Raw genomic sequence first — 24,687 nt, forward strand, 5'->3', positions numbered from 1 at the left:
TTGAAGTCAGGCCAAGCTCAGATCATAGTTAGGCCTCTTGCATACTGCCCTGTTCGGGGCCTCACACACTCTGTCCCTCTCTCACAGGGGCCTCTAACATTCAGCCCACTCTCACCAGGACTCTGTCATTCTGCCCATTCCTGGGACACACACACACCACCCTGCTCCCTTGAGTGACCACGCAGGCCATCAGGTTTATCTCTATACTCCTTGGCCAGGCCTGGTGCAGCCTTTTGGGTCTCTCCCATGACACTCAACTGCATGGTGGGTGGGCAATTAGCCAAACTGTGGACTGACTTTGCCCCTAGCCCCACACCAGGCAACTAATCAGTCTCCCCCCCCCCCTTTTTTTGGGCCAACACTCCACCCCTTACGCTGGGGCTCTGTGTTCTTCCACCCCTATGGGTTCAGGTGCCTCCACTCGACGTGCCTGGCCTGCCACTCTGCCCTCTCAATTAAGGCCTGAGTTCTTACACCCCTGTGGGCTCAGGTGCCTCTACCTGGTGTTCCTGGCCCACCACTCCAAGGTCCAACACCCCTATAGAGCTCAGGTGCTTTTGTAAGCATGCCTGGCCCTACCTTGCTCTCTCAATAACCCACCAAATGGTGGGGGCTGGGGTTAAGGTGCCCCTACCCGTCTTTCACCGGGGCGTTGTGGGGGGAAGCGGGCACGCTAGAAGGGAGGAACAGGCTGCAGTCGGACCTAGACAGGTTACAGGGGTGGGCAGATGAGAACAGGATGGGTTTCAGCACTGACAAGTACAAGGTACTGCACCTGGGGAGGAAGAACCAGCAGCATACCTCCAGGCTGGGGAACTCCCTTCTCATCAGTGCAGAGGCAGAAAAGGATCTTGGAGTCATTATTGATGCCAAAATGAATATGGGCTGACAGTGTGGGGACGCGGTCAGGAAGGGCAACCATACCTTGTCATGCATCCACAGATGCATCTCAAGCAGGTCCAAGGAGGTGATCTTCCCCCTCTATGCGACACTGGTCAGGCCGCAGTTGGAGTACTGTGTCCAGTTCCTGGCACTGCACTTCAGGAGGGATGTGGACAACATGGAGAGGGTCCAGAGGAGGGCCACCCTCATGATCAGGGGGCAACAGGCCAGGCCCTACAAGGAGAGGCTAAGGGACCTGAACCTGTTCAGTGTCTACAAGAGAAGGCTGAGGGGGGATCTAGTGGCCGTTTACAAACTAGTCAAAGGGCACCAGCAGGCATTGGGGGAGTCCCTGTTCCCATGAGCACTACCAGGAGTGACTAGAAATAATGGTCACAAGCTGGCAGAGGGTAGATTCAGACTAGACATCAGGAGGCGCTACTTCACTATCAGGGCGGCTAGGATCTGGAACTAACTTCCAAGAGAAGTGATGCTGGCTCCTACCCTGGGGGTCTTTAAGAGGAGGTTAGATGTACACCTTGCTGCGGTCATTTGACCCCAGTACTCTTTGCTGTCATGGCAGGGGGGTGGACTTGATGATCTGCTCAGGTCCCTTCCGACCCCACCAACTATGAAACTATGAGGTAACTGGCATGGCATTTCTTGGGGACTCCCTTGCCACAAGGAGTCCCACCAGGTTGCCCTTCCCCAGCAGGGTGCAGTTTCCAGTCATACCCAGGACCAGGAGCCTCCTGACATCCCCATAGCCCCTGCCATTACTTCTAAGATGTTCCATGAGCAGTAGCTCTAATGTTACTCCCTCAATGGCTGGCAACAAACTGCTGCACCAGGCCAGGGGGCCAAACTCTAAAATGGCTGCCCTCATCAAGCACTTGCCGGCTGCCTCTTCCCAGCCCTGAAAGTGACAAGAACCCAAAAAGGTGCATTGTCACACAGGTGAACTCATAACTGCTGAAAATTATGGGAGATATGACAAAAACAAGATAAGTCAGGCAACAAAACTCTGAATAGAAAGCAATAACTTGAAGTAATGGGAAAACCAGTTACCTAAGAATTATAGGAAAAAGATAAAGTATCGAGAACATGATTAAAATTGCTGGCTGGTGAAAGAGAGGGGCCAAAGTCTAAAAATGTTACGACTATAGAATGGAGGTGTTTTGACAAGGGAAGATATTGTGAAAATGGTAACTGAAAAGACACCCCAAATTCCATGATGGAGAAGTCATGGTAATAATAGGTAGGAAGCTGGAAGAAAAAGGAGGGAGTCAAGTGTATCAAACAGGCTAGGGACAGAAATTCCACATAAATCAGTATATATGATTGGAAACTGGTTCAAATTTGTAACACAACAGAAGTTCAGTGTACATAAACTGATTTCAAAATGGCTGAAACTGGTTTAAAATAAACCTGGATGGATGTAGTATCTGACTTAACTGGTTTAGGTTAAATCAGCTTACTGAACTTCTGTCCCAGAACCCCTGCATATTCAAGTTAGCTCCCCCAGCATCTCAGGATGCTTTGCACCTGCCCCATAATCCCCCCACCCTCACCTCCCTTGCAGGGTGGGCAGGCTAGTTTTGGCCCAAGCTATCTGCTCCAGCCAAGCAGGGAGGTGTGCTCTAGCCCCCTCAGCTTATGGCCTGGGTCACTGCAGGCATGTGGCTGCATTTCTAGAATCAAAAGTGAATGTGTGTTCACTTGCTTATCGGTTCAATCTCTGCAGCTTAGACTAACCTGTGAAGACTGAATCAATTCATCCTTGGGCTTTTTGACCGGCTGTACTTAGTCTTAGTAACTGTTAGTAGTAATGCTTTGGTGGTATCTCTGTTTAAATTCCCTGTCCTCAGAATGCAGCCAGGTCCAGCTGAACGCTTGCACATAACTTTCTAATGGCAAAACTAATCCAATAACAAAAATGGGGGAAGTAACATTATGTTCTGAGAAAGGATCAATAGATTTAAAGGCCAGAAAGAATCACTGAGATTATTATGAAAGGAATTATATGACATGGGGTATGTGACAGTCTGGACTGAACTCAGTGACTGAAGAGGCCCTTTCTTTTCCTGTTTTCCTATTTCAGAGTACATCTGATTTCACGCAGCAGAAGGCAGGGGTACAAATACACGCTATCTGCTTCGTTATAAATACTGTCTACTTGGGTGCATCTACACAAGACATTTACTGTGCAGTTGACTAATTAGCTACTCAGTTACCATCTTGGCGTCTACACATGCACCCCTATTAGGCTGGAGTAAACTAATTTACTCTGAGGCAGTACTTGTACAAGTACTATCCTGCTGCAGAGTAAAAAAACCTGTAGCACTGCACATGAAGATGCTGGAGGAGCTGGCTGGGGCATGAGGGTGCTTCAGTGCAGGGGCAGCTTGCTGGCCCCCGCACTGAAGCACCCTCATGCTCCAGCCAGCCCGTCCACAGCAAATGAAGCTGGGAAGAGCAGCCCCTGGCTGGTAGGCTGACTCTGTGGGTCCTCTCATAGCCGGGGCTGCTCTACCCTGGTTCAATGTGGTGACCATGAATAAACTGCAGAGTTTATTTCTCCAGAGAGTATTGCTCCCAGACACACATTCAAATGATGTGCCCAGCAGCAATAAACTGCAGAGCAATAAGCTCTGTTGTTTACTCATGCACCATAACTGCATGTAGACATGCCCTTACAGGGCAATTGGAACCACAGGAGAAAATACATACAAAAGACCTGTCTGGACACCCTCCAAAGAGAATCCCCTTAGTGGATAGCAGCATGAAGAGACAAGCTCACTTTTTAAACAGCTCTAAACACAAGCTACATAGGTCATTTGCCTTGAGAAGCAAGTTGGTAGCCATGATGCATATCTGATTGCTGTTTGATGCTCTGCAGTGTGATGGTGAAGGCAAAAATAAGACTACCAAGTTGTTGATTCTGCATGGAAAATAACACTGACTGTCTGGAATACAGCTAAAAGCAGTAAATATAAACTGTCTGGCTGCCAGCCTCTGTCAGACCTTTTCTAAGAATCAGTCACAACAATGAGTTGTGACAATCAGAATCCATACCTTGTAACTACCTGCTTTGAGAGTCATGTCTCTTTGGTTTTAAGGACAATCTTCTAAAATGGGGGGAGTGGGGGGAATCAGGCTTGTTTTGTACTGTCAACAACTCCATGATATTTCTAAGCCAAGAGGTGCCCTGCCTCCCCATCTCCCCTCCAAGAAAAAGGGAATGGCCTGAGACATGCCTCCAGCTCTGTGCCATCTATTGATCTAAACACACATACCATTTCAAGCTTTTCCTAACTCACTGACAAAAGTGTACTGAGACCAACACTGTTCTACATTCATGTAGGAGTCAAAATCTTAAATGGTAACTCCCAGTCAGCTATGTATTAGCAGTGTGCATCTCAGACCTGCGTCTCTTCCTTGGCTCTTTTCTACAGTTGTTAACAAGCACAAATTTAGGTGAAGTATAGGTTCAGAGGAGGATCACCTAGCACAAAGCAGAATACTTGGCAGACTGTTCTGCATGGCACTGCTTTGGCCATGTGTTTCAGGTGTAATGAAAAGTATCAGTAACTACAGAGAGAGGAGTGGGGTAGTAGTATATGGTGCTCCAAACCAGAAGCAGTTAGACAGCTGAGGTTTTAAGGACAATCTTCTAAAATGAGGAAAGGGAGGGAGAAGGTAAACCTTTTATATGTATAATAAGGGCATATTCATGTCTTACAGTCATAGAAGAGCTCAAGACCTGACACGTTTTACACCATTGTAACCAGAATCTGTAGTTAGGAAAGGCAGGAAGGAACAGGTGTTAACAGCAAAAGATGCTACTGATCAGATCTTTCTTCTGTAGAAGGAAGATCTGAGCAGTTTCCCTTACAGCTGAGTGAGAAGGAAGCAAGGAAGGAAGAAAGAAAGGACGGAACAAAGGAAGGACAGATGGACCAAGCCTTTATACTGGTGTAGAAAAGGAACAAACACATTATGCCCAGACCTAAATCAGCAATTATACCTAGGGAAAAATCAGGGGTTAAGCAACAAGGTCATAAGATATATCAGTATGGTCGCTATCAGCTCAGTATAGTTGTCGGCAGTTTGATCAGGGCAAAGAGGATATTACCTGCTCCTTCACTACCATAGCAAGATGCAGTAACAACAGCCTACTGCTTCCAGCTACCCTGATATAGCCACTTATCTGTCTGCTTCAGATCTTAGTATGATTTATGTTAGCTTACAAAACTGATGTAAATGACACTGGTGTAAATGTGCTGTGCCCCAGGATGTGCAGTTAGAAGATCACTATATGTTCTCAACAGATAGGGAGAGAAGTGCAGTGTTTCTGTTGTGCTGTGCCCAGTGAATTTGGGGAAGAGCAGCATGCCGACCATCTCCCTGACCTTGAGATAAGCTTTCATCAGCTCTGGATCATTTCTGAGCCCTTGGGGACTGCTCTAAAATATGCCAGGCAACTTACAATGTTACTCCCAATATATAGCACATTCTAACATCAGAGCTGGCTGCTACAGCTCAATGCCTACTATTGGGCAAAGCAGTGCCTTTTCAGTGATGCAAAGGAGCCTAGACGAGGAGGGCTAGCTGATATGTGGCCCAGCATTTTAATTGCTCGTTCATCCTTTGTGTTCATTCCAGGTAAGTCAGAGGAGGCAGTTGAGACTTGGCCTGGCTCTCTAGGCTGGTATGATCTAGATTATTAGTGTGTGTGCTCACTCACTCAGGCCTATGCTGTGTTTAAATATCTTATCCTTTCTAGTGACCAAGTTTTGTCAGCTCTCCCACGAACAGCAACACAAGTTGAATTCCTCCAGAATTTGACAACCAATTTTGAGGTAATTGATTCTCTATGAACTCTGGGTAACTTCTCGCTACTGCAACTGTGCCATCACATTGGGAGGAAGATTTAGCCCAATATGGCCACTTCTACACACAAACCAGCCCTGCCTGGTGGTAATGCCCTCAAACATGCTGTGCTACAGGTGGCTTTCTAAACCAGACACAGCATAACTGTATCTACATGGCACCTCCACGTAGGCTAGTTAGCACTGCTGAGTGACAGGGCCATGCCCTGCCCCATGGTTATTAGAAGGGATCCTAGTTTTCTCTGTTTAAAAATTGCAAATTTTCTGATTAAAAAACCCAAATCTACTTTTTTCTGAAACACCACTCTATCTATCTATCTATCTATCTATAGATATCAGTTGAACACAATGTTTTATTGATATATCTACCATTTTAAAGCAATTCAGAAGCCTACCAGTGCCTCAATCATTATAATAAAATACATTCTAAATACCTATATATTTTGACATTTGATTTTGTTTTTTTCATCATAGAAAATCAGAGCTCCCCCTGCTCTCTTTGCTCACCAGGATGTGGGTCCAGCTGCAGCTGTCCTCCCCACTGCCCTGATATGCTGGTTCCCTGCCTCTGCCCATGCTGGTGTCCCTCACTCCTAACCCACAGCTCCCTGGCCCTGCCAGTGCCCGTCGCTCCTGATCCACAGCTCCCTGGCCCTACTAGTGCCCCTCACTCCCAACCTGCAGACCCCTGCCTCCATCCCAGCCCTGCCAGAGGGGGCCCCCAGCTGCCAGGGCTATGGGATCAGGGTCAGAGCCCACAGCCTGATGCCTACCCCAGCAGTGCCTGAATCCAGCTGCTTCATGTGGAAGGCAGCACTTGATGCAGCCAGAATGGAGCAGGGGGGCATGCGGGCTGCCCACTGAGGGGCTTGGGGCTCCCTGCCCTGCTGCCCTCCACCCTGGGTGCCTCTGTGGCCCAGCAGAGCCCTGCACCAGCTGCACTCCATCATGAGGCACATGACTGGCGATGCATGCTGCAGGACAGGGGGTGCCTTGCCAAAGCAGTACAGGTAGTGCAGGGTTCCAGGCGGTGGCAGCAACACTGAGACTCTCTGTCCTGCCACAGTGGGTCCTGCTCTCTGGGCTGCAGAGGCCCTGGGAGGAAATCAGCAGAGTAGGGAGCCCTGAGCCTGCAGTGGGGAGCCCACATCCTCCCCCACCCTGCACACTAATCTGAGGAGGCACATGCTGCCCCATGCCTCCTTCCCTGAGAGTGTGCGCAGCGGTGGGGAGCCATCTCCAACAGTTACTCCCCAGATGAGCCACCTATGGCTCCATCCTGCTCCCTGGACACCCCATGGCTGTACATTCCCACTCCAGCCCCAGGCACTACCCTGGCTGGGCAGCACCCTCAGCCCTAGCCCTAGCCCCCAACCCTGCCCAACTCCCTCCATCACTGTAGGGTCCTCAATCCTCCCCCTAACCTACCTGCAGGCAGCTGCAGAAGCTCCTCTCCACTGCTGCCTGGCTGTATTACTGGCCACGTGCATGTGTGCGTGTGCACACATACACCTGTCACCCCCCCGTGTCCTGCTTCCCCCCAGCTTCAAGCAGCCCCTTGCAGGCTGCAACTCTGCCAGTCTGCAAGGGGAAACCTGCTGTTTCCCACATTTTTCTTCATAAAAAGGAGAAAGGAGAAATCTCTTTTAAAGGAGAAAATCCACTTTTTTCTCCATTAAAGGAGAAAATCCATGTTTTTCCCTGTTTTTCTGCAGTGAATGGAAAACCCAGATTCCTGGTTATTAGCCTGCCCATTGCATCTCATGGATGGGGTCTCACTGTTTCTGGCTGAGGAAACTTCCTGCACAAAACAGCATGGTATAGTTGCAGGGTGTGAGTAGATGGTGCATCTGACATGTAGCCACAGCCTACATTTCACTTTCATCTCCTATTACATAGCATATATACCTATATAGGTTATAGTGGCTTAGTAGAAGCTTTTCCCACCATTCTACTGATTTAGATGAGCAGATCCTTTAGATTGATAACATTTAATTGTTTTATACCAAGCAATCCAATTTAGAATTATGCAATAGATTTTGTGTATGAGAAACAACACAATAAAGGTGATAAAGTACTCACATGTGACATCTGGTTAACGTCCCAGGAGTTTAGACCGATGCAGGTGGTGTTTTTCTTAAGACAGGATTTAGATGATCAAAATCTCTTCAGCTATAACCAATAACTTTGTAGAACTCCAGTGGGATTTTGTGATGCCTATTTGTCATTAAAGGAAAAAAGCATTTAATTAAAGGAGAGCATCCATATTCATTTAAGAGCATTTCCCCCTCTTCTCCATCACATCTTAGTCTGAAGTCAGCTTTACCATGAAAACTGGAACCATTCCTCCAACCAATACAATTGAAGAGATCGATTCTTGATGATGTGCCCCAGAGGACTGGGAGCCTCTGATTGGCTTTTGCCCGTGTCCTGTCTCTGTACCATTCTGCTACCATTCAACTTTTTCTCTCCTCAGTTCCTAACATCCTCCTCCTCTCTTCATTCCCCCGGCTCCTTCTCCCATCCTCCTATGTTCCTATATACCCTGCTAGCCCCCTCATCTTCTATTTATCCCCCATCAGCTCCTGTTTCTTCCTCCTCTTATTAATCCTCACCCTCAGTTCCAGATCACCTTCCCCAGCACAGCTTGGCTCCTGTAACACATCTTATACTCTCACAACCCTCACACCTCTTGTGTGACACATTCCTTCTTTCCTGCATGAGAACCAATGTGGAACAGCGGGAAATCTCAGCCCAGCTAGGGACTGGCTGGAAGCTGCCCCAGAAGTGGGACAGCTCCTAGTCAGCCCCCAGCTGCATGGTGAAGCAGAGAGCTCCCCAGGCCTGATGCTGCTCGCCTCCTGGCTCCTGTAGGGGGCTGAGCAGAGCTGAGGCAGGTGGGGGCAGAGAGCTACCTCATTTCAGCACTGCTCAGCTTCCAGCTCCTGCTTCCGGGAGCCGGAAGCTAAGCAGTGCCAGGACCGGCTAAGTTACCCATCCCTTGTGGCCCCCTGGTGTTAAGGCTGACTGGGAGCAAATTTGCACTACATATGCACTACTATGCAGAATCTACTGCACAGTTAGTTTACTACCTGTATTTACAGCTAGTAGCTAACTGCATAGTGGACTAATTTACCACACAGTAAATAGTGAGCACGTGTAGATGGTGACACTTTACTGCACAGTACATCAGTCTACTGTGCAGTAAAGCATCTCATGTAGACACTCAGTGTGTTGCAGACATACCCAAGGTAGTTTTAAAATAGCTGTCTTAGGTACTGGTAACAGTTAATCCAAAGGCAGCACAGACCTCATGAGTGGCTATCTTTGCAAGCATTTGTTGATTCTTTAGTAGATTTTGTAGTTTGGTCTGAGCTCTGTGATGCCATGGCTAGACTCCTACCAGTACCTGAAATAGCTATCTTATAAAGTAAGCTCAGGTACGTCTATAGTACATTACAGTTCCAGTAACAACATATCATTAGGATAACTTTACCAGGGGGTATCTCTACACTGAATATTCCAAAGTCTTGGTTCAGAGCATCTGTAATATCTTGTTAGGATATTAGAGACGCCACCAACCTCAAAATTAATTAAAGAAAGATGGGGAGTTGATACATTTCTGGTAACATGGGGCCCAAAAACAAATACAGTATTCAAGGTAAATTGCACCAGAAGTAAGTAGAAAAGAAACGATTATCTTTGAGCAACTTCACAACACATCTCTTTAAGGATGCAGATAAAAATTACATTGGTCTTTTTCATGTTATTAATTCAGTTCTATTTTGCAATTCACTATCTCCTTTAGGTATTTTCAGCATTATTGCTTCCCAAGTTTCAATCTTCCATTGACTACCAGGGTCTCAGATTATTTTACTGTATTAACTTTCATTTTACCAAGATCAATCTCATTTTGTTATTTTCTGTTCTTTTTTTAATCTTTCTAGGTCACTTTTTATTTTGGCTTCATCTTGACTTATCCCAAAATCCCTTTGGGCATTTATTTCTTCTCTGATACAAGCAATCACTGAATACAATAACTGCAAAGACTAGTCTGATCCTCATTAATTCCACATATGCCCTCAGGGAAAATAATGCTCCAGAGAGTTGAAAATTTGGATTGTAATAAACACCTAAACAGATAAACTAGTAATATTTTCTCAGGAAAGGTTACATTTCTGCCTGTGTTCTTGATTTATGAATTTATACATAGCAGTTGTTATAAACATTTTTAACTACATACCATTCATTTTCAGGAATATCATAAGGCTACATAGTTTAGGAAACCTAAACCTGCTTGTCACACATGGCTCATTAAACTGAAGAAATGCATTATATTTGGTTATTTTTAAAATAATGACTCACTGTTAACAAAGTATTTTTTCTTTCCTTGATGAAAAACTGTTCTTGGAAACTTTCTAGGTTGTTCTCTGGCAACCCGTTACAGCTGAAAACATCAAGAAAGACAAAGAAGTCCATTTTGTTGTCAATGCATCTATTATAAATGATGTGAAAGCTGAACTAAAACAATCCACCATCCGATATAAGTATGTTTTTTATTTCTTGTGAAAATCAGAAATTCAAGCAATTTGGTAACATTCTCATTTAAAAAGAGTTTATACTCTGTGTTTGTTGTTCAGAGTTTTGATGAACAATGTACAAGACCTTATTGAAGCACAAGCTGTCAATGACACAGCCCACCCACGCAGCTCTGTATCATATTATGAACAGTATCACTCTCTGAAAGAGGTAAGATACCTTATGTTGTTTCATGATCCTTTATAAATGATTTGTTATTATACTAATAAGGGCTTTAAAATGATTCATTGCTGGTAATGGTGATATAGACTAGCTGTTTGCATTATAGGCTGTTTTAGTAGAGACCCAGAAGGGGACAAAATTATATTTGTATTGCTTAATTAGTAATGCTTCATATTGCTATAATGCTCTTAATTTAGAAGGATTGCAACACATTACAAAACATATATATAGGAATACATATACATAGAATCCCTTTACTGATGGCAACATTTTTAGACAAGCTTTCAAAAATTAATCTAGGTAGACTAGGGGTGTTCAAGCCCTGGCCTACAGGCCAAATGCAGCCTAAGGAGCCATGACATCCAGCCCATGGAGCTCCCTACGAGTTGGGAATTTTGGTGGTAGGGGAGCAGTAGCAATTAATACTGCCTGCCCATCCCTGCTGCCAAATTATCTGGCCCCACACAACCGGGTTGGGATCAGGCCACACCTTCTCCCCTCTACATGGCCAGGTTGGGGCTGGACCAAACCCCCTTTACGTGTGCTGGATTGGACTGACCCATCGCATCTGGTCTGTGGAGGTACCAGGTACTGCCCATCCAACCCATGGGGCTGCAAATTTGAGCACCACTGAGGTAGAGCATCACAGCTACAACATCACTCCAACACTACCACAACTTTCCCGTGCTTAGTACTTTTCGTTCTTTGCTACTACATAAAAATCTACTGGATGGTTTTATAGGTATTTCACATCCCTAGTTTTCCACCTTGGGTTTCTTTCATTCTAATTCTTATAATTCTAATAATTTTCAGTTAAAGCTCAACAGAAGCTGGTCTGTGTACAGGTGATTCTACAGTTGATTCTGCTTTGCTGAATTTTTAAATGGATCTGAGCCAGCAACGAAATAAAATTAACTGTCCCATCAACCTTGTTAAATGTGTCACAAAAATGGGCAGATGTTTCCTGAAAAATGTGTGTACGATTCCCCAGGCTTATCACTTTGTAAAATACAGAACAGACTAAAAGTAGTTGATTAATGCAGGCCATTTTTAAATAAGGACTGAAATTAATTTTATACTTGGTCTGTGAGGACATCTGAGGATTTTCTCTTAAGATTTTGAGTGTGATCTGATGCAGTGCATGTTGAAGCCAATGGAAATCAAAATGAGCTCCCTTGCACAGGTTGCACTGAATAGTTACATTGCACAAAAATAAGTTCAGCATTAATCTTGCAGGGACCTTGCATTATTAATCTTGCAAGGAAAGGTCAAGTACTAAAAATGTAGGAAATGTTAGAATTAAGGTACCTATATAACTGTCATTTGTTCTCCTGGTACACATGCATTACAGGTCTCAGTCCCCTGGCACATGTTATGTATACATGTTATATTTATGCTGCAGTTAACATGTTAATTACATCGTAAATGGCAATGGTGCTACATGTGTACCCAATTGAAGGTACTATAAAATAGCAAACCAGCCATTAAAAAAGATTTCTATGTAATGTTCTATATATAATGTAGAACACTTTTGTGGCTGGTTTGTGTAGCACCTTAAATTGAATATATGGCATATGTGGCATAGCACCTTACATTGAATATGTTGCATATCCACATGCCAGAGCTGTTGGAGAGTGTGTATGTGGGGGGGGTGGGATGTCTGACAATCTGCTGATTGAAAGAACCAGCCCTAAGGCAGCCCTGGATTTCCAACTGTCCCAGGCCTGCTCCAGGGCCAGTGCCAACTACAAGATTATTATCAGCACCTTCTCCCCCTCCCCCGCCCCCATTCGCCTCCTAGGCAGCCCTTGTCTCCAATTGGGCTCAGGACTGCCTTGCAGGCTTTCGGCAGAAGGAGCTGAGAGCTCCCCCACTGATGATTTAAAAAACCTGTGCCCAAACTCCCTCAAGCTGGGTAGCCTGGTGTGGAGAATGAGACTCCAGCAGGGCTTCCCCTGCTGGGGACTTTAAACCCCATGCCTGCTATTGAAACTCCTGGTGGGATAAGCCCTTTGTTTTTTCCCCTGAGGAGCCTATAATATCTTACACCCGGTAGCCCTACTGGAGCTGCCATGAGCCAGTTTAAACTCTCTGGGGGGAAGCTTTCAAACCAGTCCCAGGCTGTCCCACACTGGTCCTAACAATTAAATGATTGTCAGCCTCAGCTGTTACAGCCCCAGGTCTCAAACTGTCCTGAGGCTGTCCTGGTGCTAGAGCCAACAAATAGCTAATTGTTGGCTCTGACCAGGACAGCCTCAGTTCTCAAAGCAGGCCAGGGCTGTCCCAGGGCTGAGATGACAATCACTTGATTGTTGGCCCAGACCTGGACAGTTCCATGTCTCAAATGAGTCCTGGGGTTGTCCCAAGGCTGGGGTCAACAATCAGCTGATTGTCAGCCCCATTCACAGGATAGCCCTGGGTTGTGGGGGAGCTGCAAGCACCCAGCTTTCACCTTGATCATAAACCTGGACTTCCCCTGCACTGGCAAGGAGAAAGAATGTGATCTAGATCTGATCCCTGGTCCCAAAACCACACCTTCTGCCATACATGTGTGTCATGGCAGGAGACACAATTGTTGGAGCTGGGGAGTAGATCCCATGGCACTATTAAATGAATGTATGCCAGGGGCCTCAGTAATGGCTTCTCTTCACTGAGCTCCCAGCCCTTGTCTTGTGGGCCAAGCAGTCCCTGACTCCACACTATTTCCTAACTCTCAGAGCAAGTCTCCTTACCCAGCCAGCTTAGTTCCACTCCCCCTCACCATCCTGCCAAATCCCAGTAACAATTTCTCTCCCATCCCAGTCCCTCCAGACTCAGTCTCACCAGACTCTATGTTCCAATTTACTCTTTTTCCTCCAACTGAGTTCATCTTTTCACTCTTCTACATTCTAGTCAGGCAGATGAGAGCAACAGTTACTGGGAAAGTTTGCCTTCAGGCTTGTAATCACAGGCTGAAATGTATACAGCTGTTCTATTTGGAAGGTATATGTGCAGTCTTGCCAGCACAGGGATCTGTGAAGGATGGAGAGGGCACTAGTGCAATTGAGTCACATACAAGAACTGTAAGGTGACATGCTTATAGGCTCTGAAGGAAGGATATGTGCACCATGGGCTAGCGATGGGGCTGAATAGCAGGCTGAGAACTAAAGCTGATTCTCAGCTCTAATGCTGCGAAGCAAGAGTGATTAGCCTAGGTGCAGCAAATGTGGCTATGCTACTTCTGGTTTGGGAGTCAAGTCATAAAATTTCATTTATGTATGACATCTAATATATTCAGGGAAGAATGTATTATCTTTCATTTGTCAGTCCAGTTGTGTGAGATGACCTGGCTATGAGCTATTGATTGCAGGTGGAATCCCAATGAAATATGTGCTCCTAAAATTACTTAGCTATTTGAGAAAATGTTGTGGTCCTAGGTTCTGGCCCCTGAGGAAATGTCACCCTGCCCTTCTCAAAGCTGGAACAGTTCTTCCTGTTACTTCAACGGAGGTTATGCTTCTGCATTGTGCATTGAATGCAGGGGCAAAATGCTTTTAAAGTGAAACTGCATTTACTGACTGAACCACTACATTTTTGTAGATAAATTCTTGGATGGATTATATAACAGAACAAAATGCGGATATCCTCCAGAAAATATGCATTGGATCTTCATATGAGAAACGTCCACTTTATGTTTTGAAGGTACAGTTGTGATTTAATGTGCAATCTTTTTGTAGACCTTAAGCTACAGGTGCCAGTCTTTGTCTGACAGATTTTTTTAAAAGAATCTGTATTATTTCTTGCTCACATTTTTTGCGTGAGACAAATAGGTAGAATGCTATTTATCCTTGGCATCTGCAATGGACTGTTTTTAGATGCACCATAGCAAGTTTGAGTTACTTTAGCTTTAAAGTGATATAAATTAGTATATACTTCTTTCTCCTTGACAACTTTATCCAAGAGAGAAAGAGAACATTTCCTTCTGCCCTTTTGTTTCTAATTCTATTTCCACATGCCATTTCAACATGTGACTTCCTTTTGTCAGCTTTTTAAGAGAAATAAAACACCAAAAAATGCCATATGGATTGACTGTGGTATCCATGCTAGAGAATGGATTGCTCCTGCTTTCTGCATATGGCTTATAGGACATGTGAGTAAATAATATATTTTACTACAGTAGTTGAAGCAAAACAGAGTACTGTACCTTGATCTTATTTTCCTTCACTTGTAAAATGCTCTGATATCAGCAGTTTCCTAACCAATTCAGGATTGCTACACCAGAGTGAGGGGTATATGAGAGAGAGCGAGAAAGCGAGCAAGATTAAAGGGGCTGGGAACTGATCTCAGATACAAATATAAAATTTTTAAAGCACCAGCAGGAAGTTAGGCCAAGCATTTCAAATATTTGGAGTGGTAAATATGGGTTATTGTATTTCAAACTAGGATTTTGAAATACAAGAAAGACAAATCTGAAAACACCTACACAGGAGCTGGAATATAGTTTATCCACCAAACAGCTGAATATGAGAAGCAGGATTTGTTCAGTAGTAACACCTGAGGTTTTCTGAGGAAGTTATGCCTGAAAGTTTGTCTAGGAGCTCTCCCAACTATATAGTTGGTCAAAAAAAGATACTGCCAAACAAATCCAGCTTCTCAACTATTCCTTGAACTATTATGGCTACAATGGTATAACATTACTACAGGGAGTTGAATGACATATATAGACCATGGACGAGTTTTACATTTTTGTTGGAACAGGCATTACATTTGTCCTGGGGTTGCTTAAGTGGTGGCATCAATTCCCACTGCTGTCTGAACAGTCCTGGAGAATCCTGCCCAGTGTCCCAGAGCCTTACAGGGACCTTACTACCACGGCCACTTAAACATTGCTGGGACTCTCCAATTTCCATTGCCCTTTAACAGTCAGTCTCTCTGGACTGAAGAAGCCAGTGGGAGTAAACGAGCTGAACCAGTGAGAAGAGCATGGCTCTGCCAGGAACAGTGTCCTAGGCTCTGGCCCCTGTTGTCAGTGGTATTTATCCAATGACTGTGAAAGGGAGAAACACCACTGGCAGCAGGTACAATAGCCAGGGGGCAGGTTGGTGAGGAAAATACTACTAAAAACACTCTGAATAAATTGTTGTGTCTGTGTTTTCTAGGCAGCCCATTTCCGTGACAGAGACCAGACCTTTTCAAGACTTCTGGAACATTTTGATTTTTATGTTATGCCAGTGATGAATGTGGATGGCTATGAGTACACGTGGATGTCTGTATGTATGGGGTTTATACATATACAGCAGAATATTACAGCATGTTCTGAAAGAATCATGAGAGCTATCCTAAAAAGCATTTTAAAGGGGTTACTTTTCAAAGTGTCATGCTGGAGATTTGAGCTCAAACCTGTTAAGTAGGGTATGGAATTTCTGTATCTTTGTCCCTTCATAGATCAACATAGTTACTGTAAATAGGCCGATTTAATCCACTGAACATAAAGATTTTCCATCATGCCTAGTCAAACCAGTGCTTAAGTATGTTAGAGCATTACCCCTTGCAGACATAACTCTTTTAGGTGTCAGGTGATATCCACGTTAAGCTTCATCAGTGAACTACAAATACCATGATAGTTCACCACAAGGCAGAAATGTCTAAGCCAGTAACTTATTCCTTCTTACTGTGGTCTAAGGCCAAACAGCATAGTTTTGCAATCATTTTTTTTATTTTGGGTAAATGAATGTGCAGCAGGAAAGATCAGATACTTTATTGATTATAGGTTACCTAATGCACATAACATTCATAGACTCTCCACATGCTATGATCAATGGGGCTCAACTAGGACTTGCAAAAGAATATTGTGTGTGAAAATTCTAGATTGGCATATGCCAAATAGGTAACAAAAAATATTTTCAGTTACCTTGGACAGCACAATTGAAGTCAACAAAGTGCCAAGAAAATTTGGGTCATGGAACCAAATCCTAAAGTATTTACTCATATTCAGGAAGTTTGTCTGACTGAGGCTATGAAAAATAATCACAACTTGGTTTGTAGTATGCAAAAAGTACACACACACACACGCACACGCACACACAAACAAATTATTTCTGGGAAACCTTTATCTAAATCAATATCTTCCAAAGTTCTGTTAATTATCTCCCTCTGAAATATTCAGAAAAACCATTCATTATTTTGGCTTACATCTGCCAACTTGGGTACTTGGAGAAACTATGCAGTCCAGTTCTATACAGCTAAGAATAATCAGACCTGCCCAGGCTTTCCAGTATGCAACATCTTATTTTGTTACGTAGCTTGCTGATAATTAGTTAATGTTTTCATAGCCTCCCTAGACCCCCTTTAGTGGCTTATGTATCTAAACTTGACATCTAGAAACTGCAAATGGGAAGTTGCATGTTCATCACCAAGCAAAATGACATTACGTTTCCTAAACTTTTTACATAATTGCACATTTTTCTAGAGATCTATGGAGCATCGAATGTGGAGGAAAAGCCGCTCACGCCATGCCAACGACAGGTGCATTGGTACCGACATGAACAGGAATTTTGATGCAGGCTGGTGTGGTATGCTGAAATTTTCTTTTGTTTTACTCATTGTCATTTCAGTGTTCAGCGTAAGTACTTTATTTGGACTGTAGAACCACTTTTTCAAACAAGGCCCTCATTCAGAGGTGTTAAGCACTGATAGTTCAGGTATAGGTTCAGGTATAGGTTCTCAGCTCTTCTGAAAAGAAAGCTACAATTGACCTACCTAGCATGTCAAGTCAAAATAACTTGGTTTAACATCTACACATTGAAGGACATGAATACACAACACATGTACAATAGTGTAACTCAACTTTAGGCCAGTGTAAAGGAGTAGACCTGTAATGTATAACCCTATATTGATGTAATGTATTAGAATCCATGGCAGTGATTCCCAACCAGGATGCCATGGCAGCCTGGGGTGCCTTGAGATCCTTTCAAGGGTGCCACAGGGTGCTGGACAATGTTAACACTGTTAGGTGTGCCAACACAATTCACAAGATAAACCCAGAAACTTCACCCAGAGACTTCACCCAGAATCCACAGTGTTAAAAACATTCTGAACTGCTGTAGGGTTGTTGGTTGTATCTGTGTTCATCTAAGGATGTAGGCAGGCAAGGTTCTTTGGGCAGATGTGCTATCTTCTAATAGACCCTAAATTGTTGGGAAAAGGTTCTTTGCAAGCTTTTGGGCACAAACACCCTTCTTCAGATCAGCTGAAGAAATATTCTGCCTGAAGAAAGGTGCTTGTGCCTGAAAGTTTGCAAAGAATTTTTTCCCCAAATATTTAGTTGGTCTAATAAAAGATATCACATCTACCCAAAGAACCTTGCCTGCCTTCTGACCTGTTGTGGTCTTTCTGAGTTATTTGCAAGAGAAGAATTGCTCTACTATTTTTCTGTAGTCAAAAACTGAGTGAAAACTAGGAGCTGGCATTTTCTGAGGAGTGCCTTAAATGTTAAAAGATTGAGAACCACTGATCTAAGGAAAACAGGGTACTAGAAATATACCAGGCTAAGTGACATCCATGCAGCTGCTGTGTATGTGCAGCTATCGTGGAGTATTCATGTGTCAATGCAAACAGGCTATCTGTCTCTGCTATTTATTGGAGAGGTGGCATCATTGCCCCATCTGCAGCAGATAGTAATGAATGATCTGTCATCTGTCCATTTTCAATCCTGGAGTAATTTACAGTGATATTAAACACTGATGCTACTAATGAATTGTGTATCCCAAAGTAAACCTGGAGTTGTACTGCTATTTCTGTCTTCCCCAGTCAGTGGGTGAAGCACCAGTAATTTTCTTGTCCCAGTACTTTTTAGCCAGGGCAAAATCACAATGATTTCTCTAAGGAACAAAATACATTGCATACTGCAATGATACATAATGGCTTTCCTTTATATTAATGAAAGTCACAATTAACTGATGAAATGAGTGGATTTACTTTGAATTTACCCTGTGGAGCTGAATTTGCCTGGAACCTGGAATTAAATTCTCTACATTTTGTTATATGAATTTCTCAGCTGGCTAATTGTATTATAACAAAGAATACAGGAAAGAAGAATATGAGCCCAAGATTGCTTGGAAATAAAAGGGCTTGATTCTTCATGGCCTTTTACCATTGTGCAGTTACTTATTCTTGTGCAAAGCAAGTGTAAAATATTAATATTCTGAGTTTTGTGATGTTTTGCACCCACTGCATAACTAACTACATTCACAGTTTCACAGCTGAAAGACAGAAAGGCCCATTAGATCATCTAATCTAACCTTCTATATGTAAAAAAAACCAACCATAGTTACTCCCATATTAAAACTCAGTAACTTGTGTTTGATTAAACCATATCTTCTTGAAAGTCATTTGGTCTTTATTTGAAGACATCAAAGGATGGAAAATCCTCTATCTGCTTTGGTATCTTGTTCCAAATAATGAGTTGCCCTCAGTCAAAAACTTGTACACCTTATTCCCAGTTTAAATTTGTCTGCTTTCAGTGCCTAGCCATTACTTCTTGTTACGCCTTTCTCCATGAAATTAAAGAACCATTTGTACCTGGTATTTTCTGCCCATGAAGGCACTTATACATTTTAATCAATTAGCCTCTCAATCTTGTTTTGATAAACTAAACTAAGTGAGCTCTTTAAGTCCTCTCAGTAGAAATCAGTTTTAGTCTTTTTTGTGGCTTTCACACCCTCTTCCATTTTTCAGCACATACAAGGTACAAAACAGTGACAAACCAGGCTTACCTAATATACAGATACTGAGATATGCATGATCTTTCCAGAGTGTGTCAGTCTCCATGGTTTTGCATAGGAGCACTGTGTTCTGTTCTCTTACAAGAGCAGAAGGTAATGCTGAGTATAAAAACTTAACAGATGGCATTGTTTATTCTGTTGATTCCAGGTGAAGGGGCATCTGATAATTCATGTCGACAGACATACTGTGGACCCTATCCTGAATCTGAACCAGAAGTGAGGGCTGTGACCAGTTTTCTCAAAGCACACAAAGACAACATTAAGGGATATATAACTATGCACTCTTACTCACAGATGGTTCTGTTCCCATATTCCTATACTATGAACAGAAGTAAAGATCATGATGAGCTGGTAAGTGTTAACAAGTATTACATGTCATCTATATTTCAAACCCCATTCTCTTGCAGAATTGGGCTCTGAGGCGGCATGGGAAATGATTGTCATTAAAATGAAACACCACTAATATACAGACCTATATATAGTGGTGTTTCTTTTAAACATGGATTTTGGGTTACTTTTTTTTAATCCAAAAATTGGGGATTTTTTTTATCAGAGAAAAACAGGTTCTCTGCTCATGACAAAGTCCGCCCTGAGTCAATCCATTTAAAATTGGGTCCTTTTTGGGTTCAGGAGTCTAAGATGGCTGGATGTGGCAGTAGTTATATCACTCCCTTGTGTGCTTCTGGCTACAAAAAATGAAGTGCCTTAACAATGGAAGGCTTTGGAACAGCTTTGACTTTAATATAAGGCCATAAAGAAGGCTGAAGTTGGAAAGATTACTGTATGATTAAAATTGGGAATTTTAGTTTTGGAGGACATGAAAAAATAGGGGGTTATTTATTTTGCAGGGATTGGGCATCCCTTTTTTCTGGTATTTTCAAGGCATTTCTTAAGGGGAAAAGACAAGGTAATTTGGGATCTTAATAAGGTGTTTACACACATTCAGATTCAGGTTTCTTATAGTTTATACTTTAATTTGACTTTACTGGATCTGCAACTTTTAAAAATAATGCATCATTTAATAATAAATTTCACCCATAACAGTGATATGTGATTGCAAACTTAACTGTGGGTTAATGAAGTCTATTTTTCTGTAATGGTCCTCATGGTATTATGGAGATAATCACTATTTGGGTCTCAAAGTGTCTTGATCCAACAAAGCACTGGAAGTCCAGGTAGGGAGGAAGAAATACCTCTTGGTTTCTGTTGGTTATGAATGCCTGTTAATAACATTCCTGAATTTAGACCTGCTAAGACCCGAAAAAAGGAGACCCAGTCCTATGGCCCTCCAGAAGTCCACAAAATCAGGGACTTGTGGAAGTATGGGTTGTGTGGAATCCTCTCTGACAAAAGCGATAAGAAGGATAACTGGGAAATAAAGGTTTCTGCATTTTCACCACTGGCCAGCTCCTCTTCTCCATCTAAGCCCTTGGGTTTATCTAAGTTTAAAAAAGAGCTGTAAGATAGGCTGGGTGAGCTAATGCACATAGATTAATAAAGCTATATGGGTAGCTGAAGAACCTAATCAAGTCCTCAGAGTATGGGAAAGAAGAGAAATTCCATAGAGCAAAATACCCCTTCTCCTGAATCTGAATTCCACATGGAAGAGGGACACTTGCTCCCAAGGCCTCCTGCATGGCACCAGAGAAGAAGTAGGAAAAGAGAGCGAACCAGGAAGGATTTTTCTCCCCTGTAGGACCTGCTGTCTTAGACACAGGACATGGAAGAGGTGGGCATGATGCTTTTTGTACCATGAGACCTACAGCAGGTCATGGGGATGTTGGATTGCCCCCTGCATGTGCTGCCTCTATTCCCACCTCTCTTTTCACTGCACAGATCTCTTGAAGTCTTTCAGAACTGAATGTCTCTTTACTGGGAGCTCTTTTCTCTTTTAATATATTTGTTATCATTGTGAAACACAGGCATTAACTTATTTGATCAGACCATAAGTCCAATTAGTCTAGTATTCAATTTCCAGCAGTGACCAGTGCCAGATTTTCTGAAAAAGGAAAAAAAAAATCCTTTAGTGGACAAGCATGGAATAACCCATCCACAAAGGAATATAGTTTCTTAACTCCTCTCAGATAATGACTGCCTTATACCCTTAGGGCAGGGGCGGGCAATTATTTTGGGCAGAGGGCCGCCTACCGAGTTTCGGCAAGCCATCAAGTGCCACATGACAGGCAGCCCAGGGCAGATTAATATTCATTTTCTAAATTTTTAGGGGCCCCACGGGCTGGATAGAATGGCCTGGCTGGCCGCATCCGACCCCTGTGCCACATTTTGCAGGGCACTGCCCTCCCCCCGCCCTCCTCCCCCCCAGTCATGTACCCCACCTTTCCCTCCTTAAGGTATAACCTTTCTATCTCCTCCATTTTTTTTTTTTAATTTTAGCTAATGCACATGTGAACACAGATAAAAGAAAATCTTAAATATGTTGCTTTCTTCTGTGTGGTGCAGAGAAGTGAAATAAACTAATTATTGAATAATTTTTCTTCTCTTTTGTTGAGGAGCAGAATATAATTTCTCATTATAAAAACTCTTTTTCTAGAAGTAATATAAAGGTTAAGGGACAAAGAACCTCACTTTAAGGTGGAATTTGGTAGGTTTATAACAAGGCCAGAATGATGGGATAAGAATGTTCAAGTATCAGTCAATATGATGTGTGGATTCAGGTATTGCAATCCCCAGTTGGGGTTGCGAGGTATTTTTTTCTGAGCAGGCAGCATCTAGCAATACCATGCTTTAGAGCAGAGGTTCTGAACCAGGGGTACATGTATCCCCAGGGGGTACGTGAAGCCTCATCAGGGGTTACATAAGGTATATTTCATACATTGCCTAACACAGGTCAAAGGGCCTAAAAAAAGTCTTGACAATTTGAACCTGCCGTAAAACATGCATGCGCATGGGATTACACGCAGTTTGACATAAAAAATTAATTTCCGATTGAAAGGGGGTACGTGAAGTCTTACTCTGAGGCCAAGGAGTACATCGACTGAAAAAGGTTCAGAACCGCTGCTTTAGATCTTCTGCTGGTCACCTGCAGGGGCTGAGAAGGAATTTCCACTCTTGCCACCCCCCTTAACTAATGCAATATTAGTTTGTTTCTCAGGGGTTTTTTTGCCAGAGGAGAAGTGGGGGAGGGTTTCCTAGAGTTGTGAGGTATATGGGGATTGGGCTCCTCCCTGCACTTGCAGTACAGTACGATGGGATTTAATGTGTAATCCCACAATCACGCCTTCTGCAATGCACGTGTGGTACAGCAGAAAGTGTGACTGTGCGGATTGTGCATTAGATTCTATCGTTCCTTTACCTGAACATGTAGAAAGGACCTTAGAAAACTCAGAGGTTACTAGCCAAAAGGTGTTGCTTTTCTCTTCAGAGTCAAATCGTTGCCAGATATGGGGTCAGGATGGAATGCAATGGCAGGGCACTGGCTGTGCTCTTGTCTTCCCTACTTTTCACTTATTGCAAACTATAGAGAGGGTTTGGTTTTGTTCCTAATATGCTTTGTGGTTGTTGTGTGAGAAGTTAGAGCATATGATTTTAAGGACTTTTGACACAAATGGTTGTCTGCAAACACAGAGGACTGAACTCAGTGCTGTCAAAACCCATACCAATGCTATGTTCTTACAAAAACACTGTGACAGGATGGGCGTGTCTACATGCCACCCTACAACGGTGCAGCAACGCACTATGTTGCTGTATGCTATACGGTGAGCTATGGCGACGTAATGATCAGGTGGGTCTACACGTGATCACCAGCTACGTCACCGTAGCAGTGTGCTTCCTGGTTATAGTGCGCTGCTATGGTAATGTAATGGCGAAATCTTAACTGTGCGCCATGCTCACAGTGCAGTAACCACTCGTATTGCACCGTGTTTTAGTACTTCCAAAAGGAAGTACTAAAGCACGGCACCATAGCAACATTGCCATATGGCAATGTGCAGGCACACCCAACATAAAATAAACAAGATAACTAAAGAGAATAGATTTAGTATGGTAATAGTTTGCTGCTGAAAGGTGCCCATCTAAATTACAACATAGAAACAATTTGTACAATGTGCATAAATTAAGCTAACCTTGTTTTAAATACATCTATTACAAACTGTAACACAATCAAACCTGGGGACAACCACTCTTAATAGGTCTACTATCTCCATTGTGTTTGTGGTGTGTATGGATCCCATTTTTACTGGCTAATAAAGCTGACTAATACTTTGTTGATTTCAGCAACTTCTGGCAAATAAAGCTGCTGCTGCTATTAGAAAGACATCCAGAACCGTTTATCAGTCTGGCCCTGGTGCAGAAACAATCTGTAAGTATAGCTTTAAGTACAATAATTAGCATAATAGAATATCCTCTCTAACCTGATGAAGCAGGTTGTTGAACTGAGACCTAAAATGAAGAGTTTATTTAGTATGTTTTCTTTTCTTTCTCCTACAGATTTAGCTCCTGGGGGGTCAGATGATTGGGCATACGATCTTGGCATTAAGTATTCTTTTACCTTTGAGCTCCGGGATAGGGGACAATATGGATTTTTGCTTCCTCCTCATCAGATAAGACCGACTTGTATTGAAGCACTTTCTGCTGTGAAAGAAATCGCTTCGCATATTATGATTAATCTTTAATGTATTGTCATTCCATAACTTTAACAAGCATTTTATGTGGCTTGATGAGGTAGTTGTTTGTTTTAGTTTGACTAATTTTAGTTATTTCAAATAAAGAAATAACATACTCCTCGCTTATATGTATTTTTTGTATGGAAGCAAGTTTGACTACTTCTGACCTTGAAATATCGCCTCACAAACTACACCCTTACCACAGTAAGCCAACGCAGGCACCTGCAATAAGGCGAGTGACACAACTGACTGCTATCACCGTGCAAAAGCAACTCCCCAAGCCACAATATCCAAGCATATGCCATTCAGTTTGGGATCCCTTGCTTCAGAAAGGACTTTTACTCCATGGTCAGACTGGTACAGACTCTGGGCGGTTTTGCCTTCTGCTGTGGTAGGGAGCGTGTGTGGTCCTCTACATAGGATCTCTTGTGTGTACTTTAACAACTTTTTGTAGAAACAGGATGTAAGCTGCCATAGTTCCCCTTCGTTACTTATGGCAGGTTACGAAGTGATGTCTGTGTTGTGTCAGAACTGCAGTCATCTTACAAAGAGTTTAGATCAGAGCAAGGCAAAATCTGGCCTCTGGGCTGGATTGGGCCCATAGTGGATTTCATTTCCCAGCATCCCCTGCCTGCCATTGCTGTGGCTGGTTTTCATAGCGACCCTAGCAGCAGGTGGGGGCTGGGATCTCACAGCAGTGACAGTGTGGTTGGGAACCAGGGCAGAACTGTGATCTGCTGCCCTCATGCCCCCCCAGCAGAGGTGTGA

At 43.3% G+C, this 24,687-nt stretch overlaps 1 protein-coding gene across 1 annotated transcript in view; it reads left to right on the top strand.

Moving 5' to 3' along the window:
- Positions 1–23,973, top strand: part of CPB2 (carboxypeptidase B2) — a 29,281-nt gene extending 5,308 nt beyond the window's left edge. The window contains exons 2-11 of the mRNA XM_014524347.2: positions 5,669–5,744; positions 10,197–10,321; positions 10,415–10,523; positions 14,115–14,216; positions 14,560–14,664; positions 15,674–15,784; positions 16,984–17,086; positions 19,446–19,648; positions 23,531–23,615; positions 23,744–23,973. Of these exons, the coding sequence (XP_014379833.1) occupies positions 5,669–5,744; positions 10,197–10,321; positions 10,415–10,523; positions 14,115–14,216; positions 14,560–14,664; positions 15,674–15,784; positions 16,984–17,086; positions 19,446–19,648; positions 23,531–23,615; positions 23,744–23,928 (1,204 nt within the window). The 3' untranslated portion in view covers positions 23,929–23,973. The remainder of the gene's footprint in view (positions 1–5,668; positions 5,745–10,196; positions 10,322–10,414; positions 10,524–14,114; positions 14,217–14,559; positions 14,665–15,673; positions 15,785–16,983; positions 17,087–19,445; positions 19,649–23,530; positions 23,616–23,743) is intronic.
- Positions 23,974–24,687: the final 714 nt, after the last annotated feature.

The sequence above is a fragment of the Alligator sinensis genome, unplaced genomic scaffold (genome assembly GCF_000455745.1).
Source record: "Alligator sinensis unplaced genomic scaffold, ASM45574v1 scaffold1219_1, whole genome shotgun sequence".
Lineage (NCBI taxonomy): Eukaryota > Metazoa > Chordata > Crocodylia > Alligatoridae > Alligator > Alligator sinensis.